Source organism: Aquila chrysaetos, chromosome 1, assembly GCF_900496995.4.
Source record: "Aquila chrysaetos chrysaetos chromosome 1, bAquChr1.4, whole genome shotgun sequence".
NCBI classification, from domain to species: domain Eukaryota; kingdom Metazoa; phylum Chordata; class Aves; order Accipitriformes; family Accipitridae; genus Aquila; species Aquila chrysaetos.
The window spans coordinates 45,865,396-45,890,033 of NC_044004.1; the positions used below are offsets into that span (position 1 = coordinate 45,865,396).

General features: G+C 34.6%; 1 protein-coding gene across 4 annotated transcripts in view; it reads left to right on the top strand.

Moving 5' to 3' along the window:
• FSTL5 (follistatin like 5) overlaps positions 1 to 24,638 on the top strand; it is a 335,945-nt gene that overhangs the window by 204,502 nt on the left and 106,805 nt on the right. For all 4 annotated transcript variants that reach the window (XM_030015397.1, XM_030015404.1, XM_030015388.1 and 1 more), the window contains one exon: positions 23,595 to 23,761. In XM_030015397.1, coding sequence (XP_029871257.1) covers positions 23,595 to 23,761 — 167 coding nt within the window. The remainder of the gene's footprint in view (positions 1 to 23,594; positions 23,762 to 24,638) is intronic.

The following is a 24,638-nucleotide window of genomic DNA, read 5'->3' on the forward strand; positions in this document are numbered from 1 at the left end:
AAACACATTTTAAAAAGATGCAAAACAGTGAAAACCTAGGTGGGGGGGAAACCACACAAGCCTTCTCTGTGTAGTTACTTAGTATAAGAATTGGGAAACTGATTGCCTAAGATGGAAGGGATCCAAACAATTCATCTTGTTGCCACTCTGCCATGAATAAATGATTGGAGAAAGTGTCATTTTTTAGACATTTGTTTTGCATTATGATTATAATTCTTCCCAACCTAGACATATGGTAGAGACGTATTTGTTGGAGGGAATAGTTAGAGAGTTTTAAAACTTGCTGAACACTCTATTTAAGAAATAGTTGACGCTAAACAAAGATTAATGTTTTGTTTGTGCTTATGAAATGCTGAGTTAATGTCTACTTTGAGTAACAACATATACATATTAACAACTTCTCTGGGTTAGGATAAAGATATATCTAGTCCAGTAGCTTTGCTCTAAGAGTCCTTAGAGAAGATTACGAAAGAAGAAAAAGCATGTAAGATTCCTCTAATATACTTTCTCTTCTTGAGTGATTTTTGTCTCAGAGGCTGCTTGTCTTTAATAGCTCTTGATGGATGCCTCACTCATAAATTTGGTTGCTTTTTGGGCCTATGTGAGATTAGTATCTACAATATTCTGTTTCAGACTTTCACAATTTAATGACTTCTGGATAGAATAAGTATCTCTTTTTCTTCATTGTGCACACCTGCTGTTTAGTTTATTTAGTTCTTGTATGATAAGAAACCATGAACAATTGTTCTGTATTCCTAGTCTCCAGGACACTTTTGTTTTTTTAAGCTCCTGATATATCTTTGTAGTCATGTCTTTTTCATTCTGAAAAATCTCAGTCATTTAATAACTGCTTCCCACATCTTTGATCATTCTTATGTTTCTCTGTTCTTTTTCAAGTTTTACTGCAAGTTTTTTTTACAGAGGGAGGGACAAAAAGCAGTCAAGTTGCTCATGCAACATGGATTTATACAGTGGCATGGTAATGTTTTTCTATTTGGGTACCAGTCATTTTTATTGTCATACTGTCAGGACTGAGTAGATGTTTTCATAAAACTGCCATTGATACTCTCAAGGTCTCACACCTAAGCAATAATAACTAGTTCAGAGCCCATCCCTGTTTAAACAGGCTTGGGCATTTTTTTTTTTTCCTTCATGCAGTACTTTGAATACTGAATTAAATACATTGAATTTGGTATGTCAGTATCATAAGTAAGGTCTCTGAGCAAATCAGCTTTTATGTTTGCTACCTAAACTACCTGATTAGTTGTTGTCCAAAAATTCTATCTCAGAAAATTTTATCATTTCATTTTCTTACCCCTTCTCCTGGGTGTTGTTGAAAAACATGAGTTCCAGTGGAGGTCCATGTGGAACTCCACTGGTGACTTTTCTTCATTAGAGAGCTGCAAACAGACTCCCTTCAATGGAGAAGTGAAAGAAGATCATTTCCCAGCCCATGACAAGATCTGGTGCACATTGTTTGTGAAAGGGTAGATCAGAAGATACTGTGAGTAGGACTGTAGTATACAGGACCAAGGTGCTAAGAACCATAGCTTAATCCAGTCTGTCTTTAGTTTGTTCTTTAACCTTTGTGCTTATCTTCTTAGACGCATAGCCCATGGTCTGCTTTGATTGTGGCAAAATATACCAGGTATGCAAAGCCAAGAGAGGAATACAGAGTCCTTCTTGTTCTCAGAATGTGCCACTGTGCTTAACACAAAGTCATGGTCCTTTGCATGGACGTCTTAAGAGGAGTAAAACTCTGCTTAGCAAATAACAGAAGTTAGAAGCCTCTGTACAGTCAGGTAACAAAGCCTACTTTGAGTTCTGGTTTCTTTCTTTTTCCCTCTAAATGTAAAGAGTCACATCAACCAGCTGATAGATTTTTCAGAATCTCTTTCATCCTAAAACTGCTCCCATCTGTGCTTATTTCTGTTAAAGATTTCTATGAGGAGCTGCTTCATAACTCTAGACTTCAGATTGCAGGGAACTACTGAATAACAGTTGCATGGCCCTGCTCTTTTTGCAGTGGAAATACAGTAGATCTGCTATGCTTTAGGCTTTCTAACTACATTTGCAGTTCAGGTAACTTAATCCTGAATTACTATTTTAGAATATTGTCCTGTCATTTTCCTGACAGAACTGGATGAGGAGATAGTTTTTACAAAGCTGGGTTATTATAAAACTCGGGATAAGTGCAGAGAACTTAAACATTTAGAAATTCTACTACCATTCTGGGAAAGAAGCTTTGAAATTTGAAAGTGAAATGAAGCTACACAGTAAATAAAATTGGCAAATTATTATATTTATATACTGAAATCTTCGTGCATAAAACTGTGAGTTACCAGGGCTGTCAACTCTCCTCTTAAAATTCCCATTTCATTATTGATTAGTTCCAGAAATACTTCATAGATTGAACTGCTGCATTTTAAATATTTCATGTGAGGTAACTGCGAGTATGCAGTATTGATGTTCAGCATCTGTATTTGCAATAAACAGAAGGAGCATTAAATTTGGATCTATACTAGTCAAATTACTTGAAAATATTTATGCTAACTCTTAGCATTTAAATAAAATGTTTTTGCTTGAACTAGTCATGTGCAAACACAACAAACATACAGAAATTGATTTTTGCATAAATTCCTTTGTTTAGACAAATTCAACAACATATTCTACAATAAATAAAGTCAAAACCAATTATCACTATTACTTCAGTGAATTAGCACTTCCGTGTTATCTGGATAGGAAAGCTATATTTAATACCTAACTTCATTTCCTGTGAAATTAGTTTTCAAGAGGAAAACAGAAAATGTTATAAGGAGTAATGGACTAGTATGCCATTTTAATTATGTATTATTCCTGATGCACATTACTCTTCTGGCCATTCTTACCCAAATGCTCTTTTTATTAATTTATTGCAAGTTTCAATATACAGTGCAAGCATAGCTCATAGCAAAATTTGGTTCTGTGCCTATTTTTGAATAATATAGTGTTATATTTGTTCTTCATCACGACTGCATTAGAAACAGGTGGTCTAGATTTACAGATGTTTTGAGGTTCATTTTAATTGTTCAATTGTTAATCTGAAAAAAATAAATAAGGATGCATTCTCTGATCACATTTACCTTAAGATACTTTGGAACGTACCAAACTTGTACAGTGATAGAATTTGTGTATTTGAACCAAGTTTTTGCAGGCTACTGGAAAAAGGACATTTGATAATAGTTGAGGCATTACGTCCTCTGCTTCCCAGTGATTTAATAGATCCTGTAGAGATAAGGAGCTGCAAAAATTCATTGCACCTTGGACTATATATCAGTTGAAACACTGGATATTTATGCTGCAGGCTACAAGGTTGATTAAAAATAGCTGAGTTGGCTTTAAACTAACTATTTTGGATAAAAGTAGAGTTCTGGACAGTGCAACATGTAGCTTGAATGATCTAATAATGCACAGTAATCTGCATCAGAAAGGCTTCTTCTAACTAAGCAAGACATATTGGATAACTTTATACTCCACAGTGGACCCACTTTGAGCATCTGACTACCAAGTTTTTCTGAGATCGTGTGTTATTCAGGTGGGACTGCCTTTAATATCAGTTGATTTCATTGACAGTAACTAGAAAGTAGGTAAATGATAGCGCTGGTGGCAAGAGTTGCTGAAAAGACAAAGCACACAAGAAGGCAGTTTAATACAGTGATGGATAGAGGGAGAAGGAAATTTGCTAAGCAAAAAATGCAGAAGAGTCTATAATCAGCAAACGCTCCCTCAGAACCTAAAATTAAAAGACATGATCTTTGGTCTTTTCTCTTGGCTGCCAGCAAATAATTGTGGGGTCCACTGCAGAAATAGTGAATGATGCCTGTAGAAAAATGAGAAGCTATGGCAGCTTTCGGGTCTACAGTTTCTTAGATCAATTTGGAGTTTTGTACGCTCTAAAGATCTAAATCTATGTAAGCTGGGCTTTCAGTAGTTCTAGATGGTGGGATTTTTATGATGATCATCCTTTTAATATAATTTATAATTGCAGATTTATTAATTAAGATATTAAAAGAAGTTTGTATCAACTTTAGTTGACTTTTTGTTACTGGATTATGAAGTAAATTTTAATTATATGGTTGCACATATGCCTTGGTGTTCCTGTCTTACTTGATAAAGAGAACGGAGAATGAATCAGAAGTATAGCATAAAACTAGTTTTGTCTGTTGAGGCCTCTGCCTCTTTTATTATTGAAGCCGAAAGGTATTTAGTGAACAAGGCAGATAATTACAATAAGAAAAAAGAGAAAGCTAATGGTAAACAAATGTGTGTTTTTAAGTGGCAAAATTGCCTTTGCTTTTGCATCAAAGCTCCTAACTAGCATAATGTATCAGACTAATCATTCAATTTAGCTGAATTGTTTAACTGGACATGATTGCATATTCCTCACGTTTAGGATACCAATTTTGAGATAAGGATGCATTTGCAGAGATTCTGAGTACTCACAGATGAAGCTGAAGTCAACTGAAGCTGTACTTTGAACAAATAAAATGATATCCATCTAAAGAACAGTATCATGTTGGGAACCTAGGCCTCCTGAACCCTTCGGACAGTTTAACCTTTCTTTGCCTCACTTCCGTGCCTGTACTATATGATGTTAATATTATTGCTCCCTAGACTCACACTGAGACATGAAGGCATGCTGGCAAGGTTTGTAAAACACGTAGCTGTCCCTTCAAAGCTCTTGATGAAGACTTGAGGGATACTGTTAAGAGCCTTTCAGAAATCCAGCTAGACTACGTGAACTGGATCACCTTTGCCTTTCGCAACTCTTACTGCTGCCATTAGTAATTCAGATTTGTCACAGACTTCTTTGTAGCTGGGATCATTGAATCGCAGAACATGTCAGAGGGGAATTCTGGCAGGCATTTGGCCAAACTCTTTTATTCATGTTCAACTTGTGGTCTGACTGGATCCTTGTCTGCAAAGCTGATTTCTAGTCAGCTGAATCCCTCTATTGTTACATGGGCTTACTCTGTCCCAAGTGCAAGACTTTTCATTTGTCTTGGTAGAATTTCATAGTTTGTCAGCCCGTTCCTCCTGCTTATAAAGATCCCTCTGCAGGCCAGTCTTGCAGAAGTATGCTACCTGATCCTGTGAATTTGGTGCCAACTGCAAAATTTGAGGGTGCATTTTGTCCTGTCGTCCAAGTCACCAAAGATGTTAAACGGTAACAGCCCAGTATTGAAAGTACTTGCAGAGAGCTGACCCTTAGTCTGTGAAATGCTGACCACTGCCCTTTGAGCCTGAAGGTGCAGTAAGGTACTTAAAGTCCACTCATGCAGTCCACACGTCCCTAGCTGGCGCCCAACAGTGCTGTGAGTGACTGCATCAAAGCCTTGCTAAAGTAAATGACATTCACTGCTGTGCCATTAACCATATGGCTCATCATTTCATAGTAGAAGTCCGTTCAGACTTAAATTTCATGCATATACTCTGCTAAATGTTCCCCCCTACGCAGCTGAGTAAATACAGCTTTTTCACTTCCCTAGGAAGTCCTCTGATGTTAACATTGCCTATGTCTGTCTTTGCAGCCTGCATTTTTGTTGACATTGTATTTTTTAAAAACTTATGTAAAAATATCATTCACTCATTACCAGTCTCTGTGTTTGAATTTGTCACCATCACAGGGTGCATAATTTGAACTTGTTTATTTAAAGTACAAAAAATTACTATGTAGATCAGTTTTATCACATACCACCACTCATGAATACTTACGTGTGCCACTGTTTCCATGGAAAACATTATTTTCAACTTAATAGCATTCAATTTTTATCATTCCTAATTTCCAGTACTGGATGAACCTTGTGCTGGTGATGTGCTAAACATTTACAATAGGTTTTATCATGAATCATGATTGACTTTATTCCTCATCAGGTTTCCTGTGAGGATTTAGAAAATGTAGTGTATAATCCTGTATGTTTATTGGTACTTATTAGTCTTTTGTGCATTCTTCAAATTGAAATGTCTTTGTTTGAAAGTAGTCAGTCGTCATGGTTAATTAATTGTATCTGTATTAAAGTTTTTTGGATGTTTTAAAGAAAAATAGTATCAGTGGTGTAGTATCAGTGGTTAAGTCAACAAATATACTTGACCATTGAAGTGTCAGTGTGAGAAGGTGTCTTTCAGAGTTGGATTAAACCTGAAAGTGGAGGTGTTTGTTTTGTTCTTGGCCTTTTTCAACATCACTTTTTCAATATCTGGTAGCATTACCTGATTTTGGTAAATCAGTAACCTTGACCCAGTTATCATGGAATATTCTTCTCTTTGAAAAGAGTTCAACCCTTTAACCCTGTTATTGTTGAGCTAGGACTATATTTACTACATGAAATTCAGTTATGTCCCATTCATATAGAGTATAAGGACAAAGTTATGACTGAGAGGTTTGTGAAAGTTGAGAAAAGAAAATCTGTTATCAGTAGTTTATGCTCACTAATCAGCAGCTTTTACAACAGCTGGAAATTTGTAGGGTCCTGCAAATCAAAAGCTGTTGAAAGTATCCAAGGTAGAAATTGAATATAGTCTATCAGGCAAAATTGTCTTTAATATCAGGTCTTCTCTTCATAACTTGTTTTCCTTATCCATGCTGGAATTAGATCAAAAGTGAGACTTATTAGGGATAGATAAACTGATTTTAAAGTGACTCAATTTTTGGCACAATTGTAGTTTAAATTTCACTGCTGGTATAGCTTATGGAGAATATATGGTCTCTTGTCTGCCAGATGAGTGACAGGGAACCTAGGGAAGGCCACCCTCCCAGAAAGATGGGGGCAGAGAAAACTCTGATGCAAAGGGTGACCTCCTGTGAAGTCAGAAGAAAGAGAACTTCAAGGATATATGCAAGCTAGAATGAATTTCTTAGCAGACAGCAAACAGTTAAATTTAAGATGGGAGTTGGGTAACAGGTGAAAGAAAAATTATATTTTGATGTAAGCAGCACAGGAAAGTGAGTGGGATTGACTTGAGGAAAGCAAAGAAACTGATACTTGGACTGAGGCTAGGTAGAACTTGCAATCCATAATAAGTAACATGTTATAGTTTGGGGTGGGGGAGGTGTGTGCATGGCGAATCAAGATGGTTGATGGGGAAGATCTTGTGAAAAGCTTTCCATTTTTGCTTTAAACCAAATTCTAACGAAATCGTCTAAATTTTATGTTTACAACTCCAGAGGGGTGTATTAATTAGTCTGGTCCTATTTCACCCTGGACAATCCTTTCTCTTTATTTCATTTGTATTTATAGTGAAGTTGTTCATAAATAGTTTTTCTATTTGTATGTGGGTAGATAGACATGTCCCAAAACTTCATCCTTTGACTTTGTGCTTATATCATTGGAATAAATTAGTTTAGTGTTTATCATAACAACTACTATTATTTTCCTCTGACAGCATTGGTTTAATCTCTTTAATCTTTGAAGGTCTCAATTTTGCAGATTTAAACCATAGTAGTCAAAATAAATTCCTTAGATACAAATAACTTAGGAGCAGGATTTGTTTTTAATTTAGGGGTCATAATTGTTCCAAAATCCTAGACATTTGAGTTTTCAAGCTTTTTTTTCTTTCTTTAAGAAAAAAGTAATAATGTGTGGGTTTTCTGGTGGTTTTTTGTAGTGTTTTGTTTTTTTTTTTTCCTTTAACATATTATTGTACAAACATGATGGCAGGACTTTCTCTTTTCTCTTCCTCATGGGAAACTACCTTTTCCATTCCAAGTTACAGAATTCCTCAGGTTAAGACAGTGGAATTGTTGAGTTGTTCAGCTAACAGGCCAGCTAATGCTAGTCTATGTTCTTATTCTTGCCAGATAAATTACTCTTTTGACTCATTATTTTAGTGTCACCACCGTAAACTGCCTCTGGCTCAGGCAGTGCTGTATTGATGGGTGCTAAGACAGAATTCAGGGGAATTATCACTATATGCTTGGCCAGTGTTTTCTTCCCTGGGCATTTGCCATTGGCTGTTATCAGTTACAGGATACTTCTGTTCTTACCATGTGGATTTTTTGACGTGTTTAGGGTGGCTTTAATATACAGCTGTGTTACTGTGATAGATCATGGACTTTACCTATAGAGCTATGGATTCTGCTTGATTGTAAATTCAGACTACATTTCAAGTTTAGACTGCAAAGGGTAATCTTTGTGGTATATGTTCCATTGTGTCTGTGTCCCCAACCTCGTGTGTGTCCCCCATTCCACCCCACTCCCTTTCCTTTTATTATTTGTCTTCAACCATGCTTAGTGAAAAGCGTTACCAAGGAGAAGCACTTTTCCAGATTGGGCATTTATCAACTGTCATTCAGTAGGAATTTTTATATTTTAGAAGCTGATCAGGAAAGCTGTATCTTCCTGTATCTGGAGCCTGATGAGATGACCCAGCTTCATAAGCCCAGATCCTGAGGAATTCTCAAGAAAAGAGTGATCTGGAATAGGAGGAAGTGAGACTAAGTTTACTTTTCTAAAAATTTGTGAATACTTATTTTTAAAGTTTAAATCTGTATCTGCGATATGCGTTGACTTGTTCTATGAATGACTGAGAAGATAAGACTGTGCAGTTTTACAGTTTGGATGGGATGCTGGGAAAGTTTGTGTTTAAGCTATGGAAGTGTTCCAGAGATGTCAGGACTTGACATCGTACACAGCTGAATGCTGTTCCAGGTCTTGGCAAAAAGCTATACAGGAAGATCAGAAAAGAGTGATCTAAGGAGCGGTTTCTAGACTCTTGGTTTATAGAAGTCTAAAAGCCATGGGGAGCCAGTGTCTGGGTCTATAGTGGGATTCTGGCAGGTGACCTCCACAGGACACACATGGAGAGACATAACTTATCAAATACATAACTTATTCTTACGTATTTGATACACAAATGGAAAAGTCTAAGTAGTTATTTAGTATTGATTTATATTGGCTACTATATCAGTAATCAGTGTTTTGAAAACAACCTTTTTTCTCATCTTGTAACAAATTAAAAGGTTAGTAGCAACAGAAAACAGTCAGGTTAATATTTCTGTACTGAATTTTATATTTATTTTACAGCAAATTATAGTCCGGTACCATCTTCTAAAGGGTGTAATATTGTTCAGAATAAGATCTAATTCAGAATAAAATATCTGAGATAAGATATTGGATGTAAAATAAAGTGCTCACTGTTATGATCTCCCTGTTGTCCAGACTAGCATACTTACTGGAATATTACAGCTCCCTTCTTCCCATACATGAGCAGATGTGCATGTGGGAATGAGTGCATCTTGCCCAAAATTCAGGCAGGAAGTGGCAAGGGTGCCCTCTGACAGACTCTGACTTGTGAGCACACCAAGTTGTGTCCCCAAGCCGCAAGGCAGACATAACCATGAACTCCCCTCCCCTCACCCCACCCAGTGATAAATCCAAATAAATGAATTCCAGATCTAAAAGAAACCAGCTGATGCTCACTTCAATATCTAGAGTTATTACATAAATAGTATATCTGAATATATTTAAGAAAGGACAAGTAGAACTAGTAGGATCAGTGGGTGTGAGTAGTGAGGTAGAGAAATAAAAAGGGAAGAAGGGCTGGGGAGAAATAAAAGGAGATGAGAATAAGAAGAGATGAAAGGAAAGACAGTGGGAAGAGGGAAAGAAAAAAGTGGAGCCTATTCTAAATGGATCTGAGCCTGTGTAGCTGGGAAAGCAACTAGAAGAAAAAGAAAAGATTTATTAACAGTTTTTAAATGGAAGTAAACCAGAGAAGCTTCCAAAATACTGCTTTTAAATATAACAGTCTTGTGAAAGGTGGTGTGTACGTACAGTTTGAGTGGATATTTTTTGGAGTGATTATTGATTTGCTGAGGAACACTAAGGTCATTGGATGTCAACCTCCTTGTATACTTTCTATGAAGTATCATTTTTGTATATTCTTTTTTTTCTTTTTTTCCTGAAGAGAGACATTTTTTTGAAGGTATTATTGAAATGCAATCGTTTTGTCTTTTGAGTGGAACAGATTGCATCAAATTATAGGTATTTTTTGAAGCATTTCTCTGGAGAAAAGTATCCTGGTTTTAAGAGTTTTATCTACCTCGATAAATTCCACTTTAGTTGGACTGTTCAGAAGCATTGCTTAGGCTGCTCACAGCTGCAAGTACAGCCCTGTTGTGGGAGTTTGTAGCTTGATCTAGCCCCATCACACTGCTTCCTTGCTCTTCTCTGAAGTTGTTGCTGCTCATTACAGATTCTGGTGCAGCAGAGAACATTCGATGTTCTCTTCAGCAGAATGATCCCTTCGTACTACTTGTTTCTGTCTACACCATTCCAAAACTGAAAAGTAAGCTACTAAATTTGTAATTAACCCAAAACTCAAATGAATAAATGCAATGTTGTTGATAATTCTGTTTTGGAAACAAACAAAACCACGCTGATATTTAACTGAAGCAGCATATGAAAACAAGCAAAATAAAGACTTTCACTGGAACATTTTCTGCCCCCCTAAATCAATATAATCATAATTTGAAGACAGTGATATCTGTGCAATCACATATATGCCCATTATGCAAGATCCATGGCATCCACAGCTTACAGCTCCAGGTACCTTTCTCTGGGGTTTTTTATAAGTCTAATGAAGTAAGAATATATTTACAGTGACTGTAGAAAGCAAACGTATCTTTCTTTACCTTTCTTCAATATGTTCACTCACTACAGTAGTCAGCATTTCCAGAATCTACACACACACAAAAAAAAAATCCTTAAAATATATATTCCTGGTGTAGATAATTTCCAGTGCACAGAAACATGTCATGAAGGGGTTGGTGAAATGCGTAGAAGTTGACAAGATGCATACAGGTATCAAACTGAAGCTGTTCAGAGTCTTGGTGATGTGCATAAGGAAGTTGATGTTAATGTGATGTTATGAGGAAAATCAGAGACGTTTTGGGAATGATGTGTTACATTTGGCAAAGATGAACACCCCCCCCCCCCTTCAGAAGAAACAGGATAGATCATGTTGTTATATTTATTTTTCTCCTTTCTTGAATGTGTAAGCACAGCTAAAAATGAATGTAAATAATAGTAATATGGAAAATTTCATTCAATCTAAGTAATCTTCAGAATTTTTCTCTTAGTTTTTTTATATGCTTTTTTTTTTCCTCTTCCATCTGTGGTTTTTGGCTCTTTTGTACATCTTTCTAAATACCTTTCTCACCACTGTTGCAAAGACTCATCACTGCAATTTTGGAAGATTTGAAGTTCAAATATGTGCATCTAAAAATATTAACTTCAGAAAATTAAACACTGGGATTCCACAGAAGGTTCTGAGAATAAATTTAACATCCCATCAATGTTGCATCAATACTTGGTAATCTTGCTTCCTGCTATTATTGTTTTTGAAAAACCTACACATTTCAGTCCAATTCTGCAACATTAACAATATTCTAGCATAACAAGAGCTATTTTTCTTTTTTAAAAGAAAACATCTAAAACTCAAGCACAGGCAGTATTTATTTACCGACAATGTCACTGTTGTTGTGGAGAGTCATCTTATTCTCCATATTCTGAACATAACCACTTATTCTCTGCTGAATTTACAATGGATACAGTGTAAAGTGTTAAATGTTACACACTAAATGAGAAAATTAGTTGCCAGCCCATGAGGGTTTTTTTGAAATTCTAATATATTTCATTTGAGGTACATATGCTAATACAGCTCAGTGATCCCCTAGATTCTCATTTCTGCTTTATTTTTGCACAGGACTCTCTTAGCTTATGCTGTCCTCCCATCTTAAAATACAAAACCACATTTTTCATGGATTTTTGAAAAGTAACTATTGCTGCAAGAACAAGTCTTTAAGAAAATGTCACTAGAAATTGTTGCAATGCTATGGATGCACAGTGAATAAATGTGTCCATACAAATGATTGGATAAGTAAGGTGTCTTAGCTGTGGGTATCATATCATTACATATCAAGACAGGTATGATTGGAATAGGTCATTTGGCATATTTTCTTAAACAGTGATGTAGCATTCTAGGTGAGGGGGTTTATGATATTTTCTGGACTGCTGTGGTTTCTGCTGCTTTTGGAAATATTTTTAGTGTCCAACTGTTTTAATTGTATCTTACTAATCTTAAGTATAGCCTTTAAAATGGGATTGAAGTCTAAAAATGGCAGTAGGTTATTAGGAAATTAGTGTTTCATTTACTCTGAGATTCTCTTCTCAACATACTTTAAAATTAATTTTTGCTACAACTTTATTGGCTAGAAATATATTGTTGTATGACTTTGAATATTGAGTCTATAAAAGTTGCAAGCTTATATATACACATAAACTGATAAGATACCATATCTGACTGCTTTCAGATCAGCAATTCCACTAACATGCATCAAATCAAATTTTAACCCATCACAATAACTTTGAAATTTCCCTTAGGATTCATTGAATGATGCATAAAATCAGTTACAGAACATATTGAGAGGATACGTTAAGGTTGGGCAGGCAGTTTCACTCTGGTGAGATGATAGTAGGAACAGGAGGGAGAGAGTTTCATTATTTACCAGTTCGTTTACTGTCACTTCAAAAGATGCAAATTCATAAAAGCTGGAATTCCGTTCTTCTTCATAAGGAGAAATAACGAGTCTGTCAGTCAGGATATGCAAAGTTTGGATTGTTTTGCTTATCCCTAATAAATAGTCTATGAGAAACAGGCTGTCGATGTTATGGGAGTAGATTACTGATTTCCCCTGCAACAGAAGACTTTGAAGCCATATAGATTGTGAGTTGACTTTCTTGGCCTGTGTTTTCCTCTAGGCTGAAAAAGTTCTCATAAGAATTGAATGGCTTCTGCAACTTCAAAGGATTCTCATAACAAGCCAATCTGTAGGGTGAACCTTTTATCTGCACTATTGTAAATATCCTTACCATAAACAGTAGTGATACTTTTCAAAACGTGCTCAGGTTTACCTAGTGTTCCTGTAGTAGTGATACAAGAATATTAGGCAAAACCTAATACATATAGATATTTCTTTATCTTTTCCAAAGTGGCTTTAGCCAGATTTAAATGGTATATCTTTACAAGTTTCTTATTTCATGTATTTCTGGTCCATAAAGCAATTCTCCAGCTGTCTGATCTGGTTCAGGTGTTGATATAAAGTAACCATGATAGGGTGGTCACCTGAGAAACCCGATGAATATATTTGGGTTGTAAGTCAATGCTGCCAATACTGCAGTTCTGGCAATTCTTGATCTTGTGTGGTGTATTAAAAGAGGTGCAGCCCACAGCTGCATACAAAAATTCTGTGTTTCTGTATATGATGACAAGGGAGTCTTAAAGAATCAACAATTTCTCATATTTCCATGAACAATGCTTTTGAACTATTTTTAATTATCCTTGTGCCCTGCAGAGCAAGTGAAAGTATATCTTTTATTGATTTTTATAAGGACTTAAGTGAGTCATTATAGTCCGTGTTGCACTCATTTATCACTTGAGTCCTGTTGAGTGCTTTAGGCTGTGCAGATTTGTGAGAAACACAAGGTCTTGAGAAGAAATTTGATTCAATGGACATAGCAAATGCAATTCATTTAATTAAAGTAAGAATGAAATTTAGAACACATGTATAATTAATTTTGAAATTTTGTTTTAGTTTTATCAGTTTGCAAATTATAAATTAGCAAAAAGTGATTATTGCTGATTTTCATGATGATTGCCATCATTCATATTTCTTAAAAAAAATAGTTAAAACAAGCATTTGTAATTTCTAAGCAGTGCAGAAATAATTCTTTGCCGTTCAGAGATAATCTTATTAAAAGCAATTTAAAATATCAGAAGGGTCAATTCACCTACTGATTAAAATGATTTTCAGGAGGTAGTACATACTGTTTATTAATTCAGCTGCATTACAATTAAATTACTTTTTTCATTAAAACTGTTAAAATATCTTAAATCATGTTTCACTTAGTTAAAACTAGAGCATGTAAACACTGTAAAGAAAACTTAGAAAACACATTTGCTGGGTGAATTCCATGTAAAATAAAGAAACATGCATTAAGACTATAAAAATGGCTATACTGGTCCCAGGTCCAGTTAGTCCAATACTTTCTCTCAACTATGGACTTAAGATAAAGTCTAGAGAAGTGTAAGAATAGTATCATTACACTTTGCTCATACTCTCCCAAGTCTTTGTGCGATCTCTTCCTGAACATGTAAGCTTCTGGAATCCACAATATCCTTTAGCAAAGAGTTTTTTCAGTTCTATTACTTCAAGCATGAAAACTATTGTCCTTCGTTTTGAACCTGGACTCCCACTTGCTTATTTTGATGGCTTTCCAGTCTTAGAAGAAACAATAAGCCATAAATACCTTTTCCAGCTTTTGTAGACTTCTGTCAGAGCCCCCTTCATCATCTGTTTTGTAAAAGAAAAATCCAAGCCTATTTGATAATTTTTCGAATTTAAACTGCTCTATAGCCTTATCATGCTTGTTTTTCCTCTGAGTTTTTTTCTACTTTGCAGAGGACCCAGAGCTGCATATGGTATTCATGTGGACAAACCATGGAGCAAAGTTATATTTTTTTGTTTGCTTTTAGTTCCTTTCCTAAGAATTCCTAATCTTTGATTTTAATTTTTCTCCACTAGAGGGGACAGAGTTGATAAAACTTATCATCACTCCACTGTCTCTCTCCTGCCAAGTCAACTTACAGCCCGTTGATCTAGATTCAAAGGATTGCTTTTTCTGTTGTATAGTACTTCCCCCCTGCATTGAATTTATCTACCATTTTATTGTTCAGGTTCTCAGTCTCATAAAGTCCTTGAGCTACTTCTCACAGTCTACATTTATTCTTACTACTTCAGAGCCATTAAAAAATACAGACTTTGCTTTAATGTTGAACACTTTATAAGTGCAGACATCTATAAACTTTTGTAAGTTATAATCATCTATATTTTATTTAGTCCTTTTATTTACTTCAGCTGATTTTTTTTTATTTTATTTTTTAAAAAGAAATTTGCTTATGTGGTTATTTTTGTTCCTAACAAAATCAGAAGATGAAAGCTCTTGCAATAATAAAAGAATTTCATGCTAAATTTGCTAAAGCAAGAGGTCAGCTGACCTATTCTACTTTACCCTGATTTTTAAAACCTTAAGCATTCTTAATGTTTCTAGGTATTTGAATGAAGAATACTGCATTCCATATTTGTAAGAGGAAATAGAAACCATAGGTTTTTTGCTTCACATTTGTCTTTCAGAGAAGCCTTAAGTTCTTCCATAAAATAAATGTTTCCTAGCATGACCTATCAATCACTCTCCATTAAACCTCATTGACTAGTATTATAAATAAATGCAGACAGGATTGTGGGTTTTTTTATGGTTTCTGTTAATTTTCTTTATGGAATTGGTTTGTATGGGACTTTCTAAAAACATGAGCTATTACAATATTATAATTGTCAACAAAAAATTATTTTCAAGTCTCTTGTCAGCAAAGATGAAAGATGAATAAATGTTAATTATAATGGTAAATCTTTTAAGAGCTTTTGGTTTTGAATAACAACCATATTGCTGTAACATAAAAGTAGAATCCTCTGCTATCCTGGTCATAAGGCTGGAAATAAGACCTCCTGAATTTTAATCCAAGCTCTGCAGCTAAAACATTAAGGAGTTGTGAAAATGTTATTTATTCTTTTTTTTTCTTGTGTGTGCTGTTAAATGGATTATGGGAACAGAAAGACTCCTTTGCTGGCATAAAACCCTAGAGAACAGCCACTCATGAACCATGGTCTGTTACTTCTTATACTGAAATATTCTACTAAATACGCGAATAATATGTTTACAACAAATTCAAAGCAGAAGATACAGCAGAAAATGAAAAAATTAGCCATGCTAATGGTGATGTGTGCTGATTTTAAAATTGCTATAAAAGAACAGCAAAATGACACTGATGAAAAAGCTTTTGTTATGTCATTTTGAGGAAAGTGGGATCAATGCCAGAAGAGGAAAAGGCACATTACCTAGCTGCATTTCAGCTATTTCAAGTCACCAAGTAATGCTATTCATTAGGTACAGAACTTACTGTAGTCCATGGACAAAATGCTTCTTTGCTTGGTTTTAAAAGGTGATTGCTTTTAAATTAGGTTTGAAATAGGCAAACAAAATAAATACAGGCTTGATGTGGTCCTAATTTTAGATAGTGGGTACCAGTCTGCATAGTATTCATTAGTTTAGATTCAGAAGAGTGTTTTTGTGGCTGCTGTGGATAAATACACGCAACTTATGTAAGTATGTGAGAAGGTTCAAACTGTACATTTGTTAATGGAATTAAATTAACTGAAACAGTCTACAGTTGCGTAAGATCTTCCTGCCTTTAATAATCAATTATAAAGTGATATACAAAGTCCCAATATAACATTTTCTGGTCATAAGATACAGTAAGGAACCACTTAATCTCAAGAAATTTCATATACCTTACTGTTTCACCTCCTAGTAGCCTGATTTGGTACTCTAAGTTCACAAATGAGTTTTATGATTGTGTACAGTCCCCTACAGACTGTTTTGGGCCATCAAAGGAGGTGGAGGTCAGATTTTTTTTTCATGTATAGGGAGAGAACTGAAATAGCCCAACTTTTACTGTCTATTCTTTAACTTTTTCAGAAAAATTACAAATCCAAGTGTAGCAACTCTTTTTATAAATATGCTCAATTTAGAGCATCAGAATGTTCCATGTTATGCACATCAGGCCATTGTACTTAGGATTAAGAAAACAGGAAGGTTGATCAAAACACTGCACAAATATCACTATCTTTTTTTCCCTAGCACTACCCTACCCTTCCTGCTATTTTTTAAAACTACAGTGGTATTATTTTATCTGTTGGCTTACAAGAATATTGATATAGCTTAACTTACATGAGAAAGGACAACCCAAGGTGTATGATTCTTGAAAAAATAATGCTTAAAGTAAGGTTCCATTATTGATTTATCCCTATTGCTGTTGGGATCTTTTTGCAGAATGTCAGCTTTGAAAACTCCTTTTCCCTGCCTTTCACAGTTTAATTACTAAGTATTTGGCAAACTAAGAAAATTGAAGCACTTATACTCTACTCTAATTGGTCATCATTTGCAGTATTGTAATAGCTTCCTCAGAATTATTTATGCTTAGCTGCTTTCACTTGTATTGGTCAATAAATTTTAAAAATTTTCCTAAGGTGAGCTGCATGTAGAGCTAGAAGCTTTAGAAGTGAACACACTCACTGTGTATGTCTTCATATATTTTAGGTTGTAAGCTATTTAGGGAAAGCTATTTGAATGCATTGTCTGTATCTTCCAAAAATTCCTGTCTATGGGACATGTGACAGAGATGGACAAATACTTTAAGCTTAAAAACAAAAGTAGCAATGATGTATGTAGTAGTGGTGTATATCAATGATATAACATGTTGCAAAACAAAACATACTGCAAAAAAAAACAGAAGACATCTGATAATTGTCCAATTTCTTTGCTGATTCAGTAGGAATGATGTTATTTCACATTTGGTTTCAGTAAGTTCTAAAGATATTTTAGAAATATATCAGAAAGATATTTATATCAGAAAATATTTAGAAAATTATAATAGAAAATCTGATCTTAATTTGATCTAATTTTAACTGAAGAACAAACAAAAGTAGGTCTATAACGTAGATTCTAGATAACTAAAGGGAAGCAATGAGAAAAGAAGTCCTTTCATCATTCTCGGTAAAGCACTTGGTATGATGCGACATGAGAACCTGTTCAGTCAACTAAAACACTGGGAGTTAGTAGAAAAATCATAGAATGAATAAGGAGCTGGCTGAAAGGGAGGTGATACAGGTTCAGTGAAATGGGAAAATATCACTTTGAGAAGGAGTTATTAGTGAAGCTCTCCAGTGACCACCTGGGAAGCAAACTTATTTAATGCTTTCACTAATACCCTGACAAAAAAAAAAAAAAAAAAAGTAAGAGAAGTCTCTCAAAGACCAAGATTTGTGAGTCATCATCAATACAGAGAAATGCTGGATTACTATAGCAGAGGAACTGAAGAACCTTGAAGCCTGGCACAGTAAAAGTGAGCTGAAAAGTAATGCTACAAAGTGCAAGATCTTATACTTGGTTAATAGTAAGAAATTATACTTCAAGCTGAGAACTAATCTACTGGAGAGAGCAGAGTAGAAGAAAGTTATGTGGACCTGTCAGTCACAGGGTAACTATGAGGAACCAGATGAGATCAATGTGAAAATGGCAATTGCATTCTACAGATGTATTGACTGAACTGTTTCAGGAAAAGATGGCTTAGTTGATACATTGCACTTTTTTCATTCAAAATATTGTGTACAGTTTTATTTCATGTGTTTTCAAGAAGGATGAATTCAAGCTGGATCAAATGCAGTGGTAACTTCAGTAACGAAAAACATGATGGGAAGAAAGAGAATAACTTGACTTGGTACCATTAAGCAGAAAGAAGGGTAGCTAATTTGCAGAATGGCTGAAGCAGCCAGGAGATTTGTCAAACCCTTTCAACCATCTAACACATGTTTCTCAACCAACACAGGAGTGTTTTGTATTTAAACTGTTAGTTTTTTTTTTTTTTAATCTTCGGTATTTCTGAGCCCCTTCAGTAAGAGTTCTTTTTTCCTGGTCAGTGTTAATGTTTCAAAATGTCTTCCCAGTAGTTAACACTCACTCTGGTTTCACTGCTTTTGTCCTCTTTTATAATCACCTCTTTTGCTGTTACTTCCAACCAGATATTTTTACACAGCTGTCTGTAACCTATTCTGTTGTCCACATCTTCTAACTATACCCCTAGCTTTTATTTAAATGGGTTTCTTTCATTTTTTTGTTTGTCTTTCTCCCCTTTATCTGAAAGAACGTATCCAGTGACTTTTTGTAGTTAAGAACCAGGGATGTGTGTCAGACTGATACTGCGTCTGGAGGAGTTACAAACAAACTCGTTAGTACAGTATACCTTAGTAGAACATTCACGCTTCTGATAACGGCAAGATATAAAAGGTAAAACCTACTGACCACTTGTATGTAATATTACTGCTCTGTAATCGACAATATCCGAATTTGGTTTTTTTGCTTGGTGTTGGTATTAGTAAACTGAATTCATTTTGCTTCCAATTTTTCTAAACCTTTACTCTGCTTTTTCATTTAAAATTAAATAAACAAAATGTGTGAGGCTAAACTTCAAAGAATTATCATTACTCTACAAGGGCATCATGGAGAGAAAGCTAGGAGTCATCCTGGCAGGTGCTATCTCACAGTGCCATGGCTTCAGTCTCCGGCAAAAAAGTATTTGCTCTCAGAACCAGGTTTATTTCTTTCAGGGAGGAAAGAAGAGATGGTATAGTTCCTAGGCCTATCTTTTCTGGTTCCAAAGGAATGTCATGGAGCCTGGGCTCTGATAGAGGTGCTGCCCTGTGCACCTGAGAATGCTTTACACACACCACACCCTTCCCCCCACACCAGTGTTTGCCTCTTCCACCCTGGCTGCAGACAGTTCATCAACAGATATTTTCAGGGAGTTACCTGTCAAAAAGCTCTGCTCCAACTACTGCTCTGTAGGCTTACAGTTTTTGGGGGTGGGTGGTCCTTTTTTTTTCCCAATAAGGAGAAAATCTATGCAATGGTTTTATCTTTAGAAAAGTTATAACTTATATACAATATTTTCCTATGATATAATCATTTAAAATATACATAATTGTGTAATATATGAAGGTTTTTTTATTTAAATGTTGTTCAGTATTTTAAGGGAAAGCAGTGATTCTAGTGCATTTATTGGAGTGTTTTTTTTTCCCATAACTTCTTAGAAATATGTAACATCAGTGCATTGACCAGTTCCAGGTAGGACAACTGTTTCTTAATTTTACAAAATTTTGCATTTCGCTGTTTTATTACAATATAGGCCTGTGATAGAAGTTATAAACGGAATATAGAAATATTGTATTGAAGATTGAGAATTATCTACATAATTCTTAGGGAATTCCTCTGGCAAAAATAATCTTACATTATTATTATTATTAATAATAGTAATATTATTATCAAGGCTATCATTACTATTAAAAATAAAGCAGTTAAAATAAAAATCAGATTAACTGTTAGTGTCAACAAAATAATACAGTAATGCCCCTCTGTATTTTGATTTCAGAATACCATCTTTGCTAAGGTAACACATGTTAAATTTTATATTTGATAGATGTTCCCTTTTCTAGTGTTGCACTCTAATTAAAAGTTATAAAAGTGTCTGTAATAGTTACTGGCCTTGTGTATACAGGCATCCATAGTAATACTGGAGTTAATTGAAAAAAGACTTTGAAATCTTGAAGAATTTAAATTAGGACTATCAGTTTATTATGTGAAGGTTAGCATCTTTCATAGAGGGCCCTATAGCACAAGCAGATTTCATGATCATTGCTTCATGACTTTCCCAAATTAAATAGTGACTTTGGAAAACACAGATAATTACCTCTTCATAAATGGAGTATCAGGATATTTATCTACTTTTTGAGATCTTTGCATAGTGAATTCAGTAAAGAAGCAAAATATTTGTACTATCAGTTGTGTACCAGAAGTTTTAATCATTCAGTAGCCATGCAGGTATATCTCAGGAAGTGTCACTGAAGAGCCATCACCTATAACAGAGGAGCTGAAATGCTTCTGCTGATGCAGTAAATTTTATAAACTGCAGCAAATAGCACAATATTCAACTTAATTCATACATTTATTTTTCCTTAGTGTAACAAATTGTGTCAGATAATGCATCTAGTTAGAAAAAAAAAAAAGAATCAATCTCATTTGTGCGTGTCTGGTGGGCAGTATCACTAGAGTTTTGAGTCAAAGAGTATTTTTTCTGGAAAAGAAAAGAATCAGTTTGGGTTTTTTTTGTCTAAATAGCAAATTAATATTTTTAATCACACAAAATTGAACCATTGAGTTTAATTATAGAACAACAAAGGTTTCTTTCCTGAAGATATTGAGATGCCTCTCTGATGCTTGAATTTTGGAAAAAAAAAAAAAAAATTGTGTTAATTACAAAGTATTGCTTTTATGAAGCTAAAAAGAACCTATAAAGGATTTTAGCTTGCTAATATGTTGCTGCTTTGTTATAATGGAAGGATTAATGTGTCTTATATGAAAGTAATTTGGTAATTAAAAAAGAATAGATACATGATGCCTTTTGTAGTTTAGTTAAAAAATGAAAGATAAAAAACCTAGAGATTTTTCATGCTTTAGCAGCTGAGTAGAAAAATTGCTATTTGGGTGATCTTCAATTCCTATATATCTCTTTTGTCTAATATGTCAAAAACCTTACAAATGTAGAATTTTAATAGGTTGTGTTTACTCAGGCACACAACAAGCGAAAAGACAACTCTCAGCTGTTCAGCCTCTAACCTATAGGCAATTACACAACAGGGAAGTCTATACAGTGTCATCAAATTAATGTGTATCACTCTTTTTATATGAGTGTCCAAATGAGTTGTGGGACATTAGAAGTGAAGGGGTCTTCCATTAATATTACAGCTGTTTAGTACATAGATTAGCAGAGAAAGTTTAAAGGTCTGGACTCCCATCATGCATGTCTAAATTTTTAAAAGGATATTTGAAAATTTGAATAATGATGAACTTTTGGTTAACCTGAAAAACGGGAATTTTTTTCCCTTGGATTGAAATGAACATGGATGCTCACATAATTTATTTTTTTCTTCTTGAAATTTGTTCAGTTACTTTGGTTTTAGTTTGTGTTATGGTACAAAGGTAGTTACTGAAGTAATGCATTATTTTTCTTGCAATATGAAATACCAGAGGCAATCAAAAATAGAGGAAGATGTACTTGCCATAAGGTTAAGTTGAAAGGGTGGAGAGTACTTCTCTACTAGTATTAATTTTATTTATTTGTTTTTGCATCAAGTAGATTTGTTCCAAAATTGTATGACAAAGGTTTCCTTAAACTAAATATAAAAGTACTTTTCGTTTAAAGACTGCATACTCTGTATTTACCAGCATATTTGTTCGTACTGAATTTAATTTCAGTAGGATTTTCTGTACCTTTTTTTTTAACTTATAAAATTTATTTTGTATTGCAATCACACTTTTTTTTTTAGGTGTTTCAGATACCATGCCATAAATTGTCTTCATTCTCACAGGATATTAAGTGAGTTTGAATTTACGGCACTGGTGTTAATTTTAGAAATGCTGGATACTTTTCAAAAGCAATGTTTAAATTTCTCCATGGTTCAAATAATAACTACGAATGTGAAAAAGCAGTTTTGTGTTCCTCAAATTTCTCGATTGAAGTTTCTCATACATGCAGAATGTGCGTTTGAATGTATTCTTGGTGGGTTTGCTTCTAAACATGTTGGTAATTTGTCTATCTTGAAGAAGAAACAAAACACACACACTGCAACCCCAAATAAAAACCTGTGACACTTTTGAAACTGCCTCCTCTAAATTAACTGTTTTACAGATATTTTACATTGGGGTATTTTAGGTAATACCCCAAGGCTTGGGAAGCCTTGTGAAATAGCTTATCAGTGCTAGCAGTTTCTACTGTGTTACACAGTAAATGCAAAAATAGGCAGCAAATATTTGTGGATTGAGATAATTCACAACATTTCAGGTGATGCACTGCATTTATTTCAGGTTTGTCTTTAGCTGTTATACAGTATTGTACTTTGTACTTCTGCTAGGTGCTGTAGTCCATCCTGGTTGTTGCTTCTGTTCCTTTGTGGACAGAGCAGTTTCAGAATTGATGCAATAAAGTGTTCTGTTTATTTCAGGTTTTCTTTTTTTTCTCCACCCCCCCCCCCCCCCCCCCCCCCCGTATTTAAAGAGATTTATTGAAGTACAGAACTATTTATTATTCTGGCTCTGAATTTCTGCAGTTCTTGTAAAAGGAATCATGTTTGACCAGAGAAATATAGTAGAAATTATTTTAACACTGTTTTTTAAAAATGACATTAACTAATGTGCTTGGATTATGATTAATACATATTCTTCTGAGACTAAAATGTGAGAGATTACTAACATCAGTTTGATCTGGAAACCATGTTTTCACTGCTATCAAGGAAAAAGCCCCATAAAAACTGGCTTACCAGAAAAGAAGTCTTATACCTTAACTTTATATTCTGAATGCAGAAGTCACTTTGTTGTCCATTTCAGTCTCGGTTCTGTATGTTTTGTACTCTGAGCTCCGTTTGTAATTTTCTTTTCTGAAAATGAGCTCATATGAATGACTCTTATAGCAGTACTGCCATCTTATTTCAGATGAAGGTGCTGACTACTCTGATGCATTGGCCCTAACTGTCAAATAACTTCCGGTGTCTGACTTTGGATACGCTGTCATGTTTATTACAGTCTAACCTCTGAAATTCATTTTCAGGTTAAATGCTTCTCTTCTTACAGGGTGATAGTTGTCAGTCAATTTAATCAAAATGTCATGCTGACCTTTATTTGAAATACTCTGAACTTCCTGTGGTTGTTGGAAGTTCTTCTTACTTTGATTCCAATTAAAATCCTTAAATTACCAGTGTACCAAAACTGCATGCTAATTAACCTTATGAAGCTGCCTGCTAATTAATCTTCCAAACAATATATCTTTCGCAGAGGTAGTTCAGCTGAGTCTGCCTGAAGATCAAAAACTAAGCACCACTGCAGCAACAGTGGGACAAAGTGCTGTCTTAAGCTGTGCTATCCAGGGAACTCTGAGACCTCCCATCATCTGGAAGAGGAACAATGTCATTCTGAATAGCTTGGATTTGGAAGATATCAATGTAAGTAAGAGAAAGCTTTATTTAACAGCTTATTATCACAACTTTTCATAAAGAATAGAAAAGTGATATGTAACAAGCTCCATATCCGTGATGCTTCAAAGAAAAGAAATGGAAATAATATGTCTGCCAAACTCAGTCTGTTTTTATTTTGCTGTGTATTCAAACCTTTGTTGTTAAATACAGAGAAAACATGTTTCACAGACCAATCATTTAAAAGAATAAATATAGCAATAACAGCACATGAGGACAAAATCACAGCCCAAAATAGTCAGCATTATACATTCAGGATTACACAGTCTTCAAACATCTAAAAGAAAAAAGAAATCTATGAAATGAACATTTTAAGAAATGCATAGTGACTTAGTACGAACAGATCATAATAACATTATCTTCTAATAATTAAAAAAAAAAGGTATTTTTCCAAAATAAGTATTTTACTGCAAAATTGGTTGTTTTGCTCATTCCTCCAAATATTCAGCAGTGTATATGGTACTTCTCAAAGATTCACCAGTGAATATTAGCATAACTTAGAAATCTTTTTTTAGGAAGGCAAATATTTGCCACCTAACTTTGCCATGACCTCAAAATATGGAGCAAAATAGAAAATGAGAAACATAATTACATCTTCTGACAGAACTCTAAAAACAAGCTTTCAGCTGTGTTTGTTTGCTTGTGCTTATATTTATTTTGTTTGCCTATTTTATATTAGCAAAGTTATAAATGTGGACAAACCTTTACAGTGGGAGTTGTACTTGCTCTCTCACTCAAGTCTGAAATCACTGGAACTGTTATGTGTGTGAATATTGCCACAATCAAATATCTAGTTTGTTTATTTTTATTTCTTTTTTTTTATGAATGCTTTTATTTCTAAGGTGGC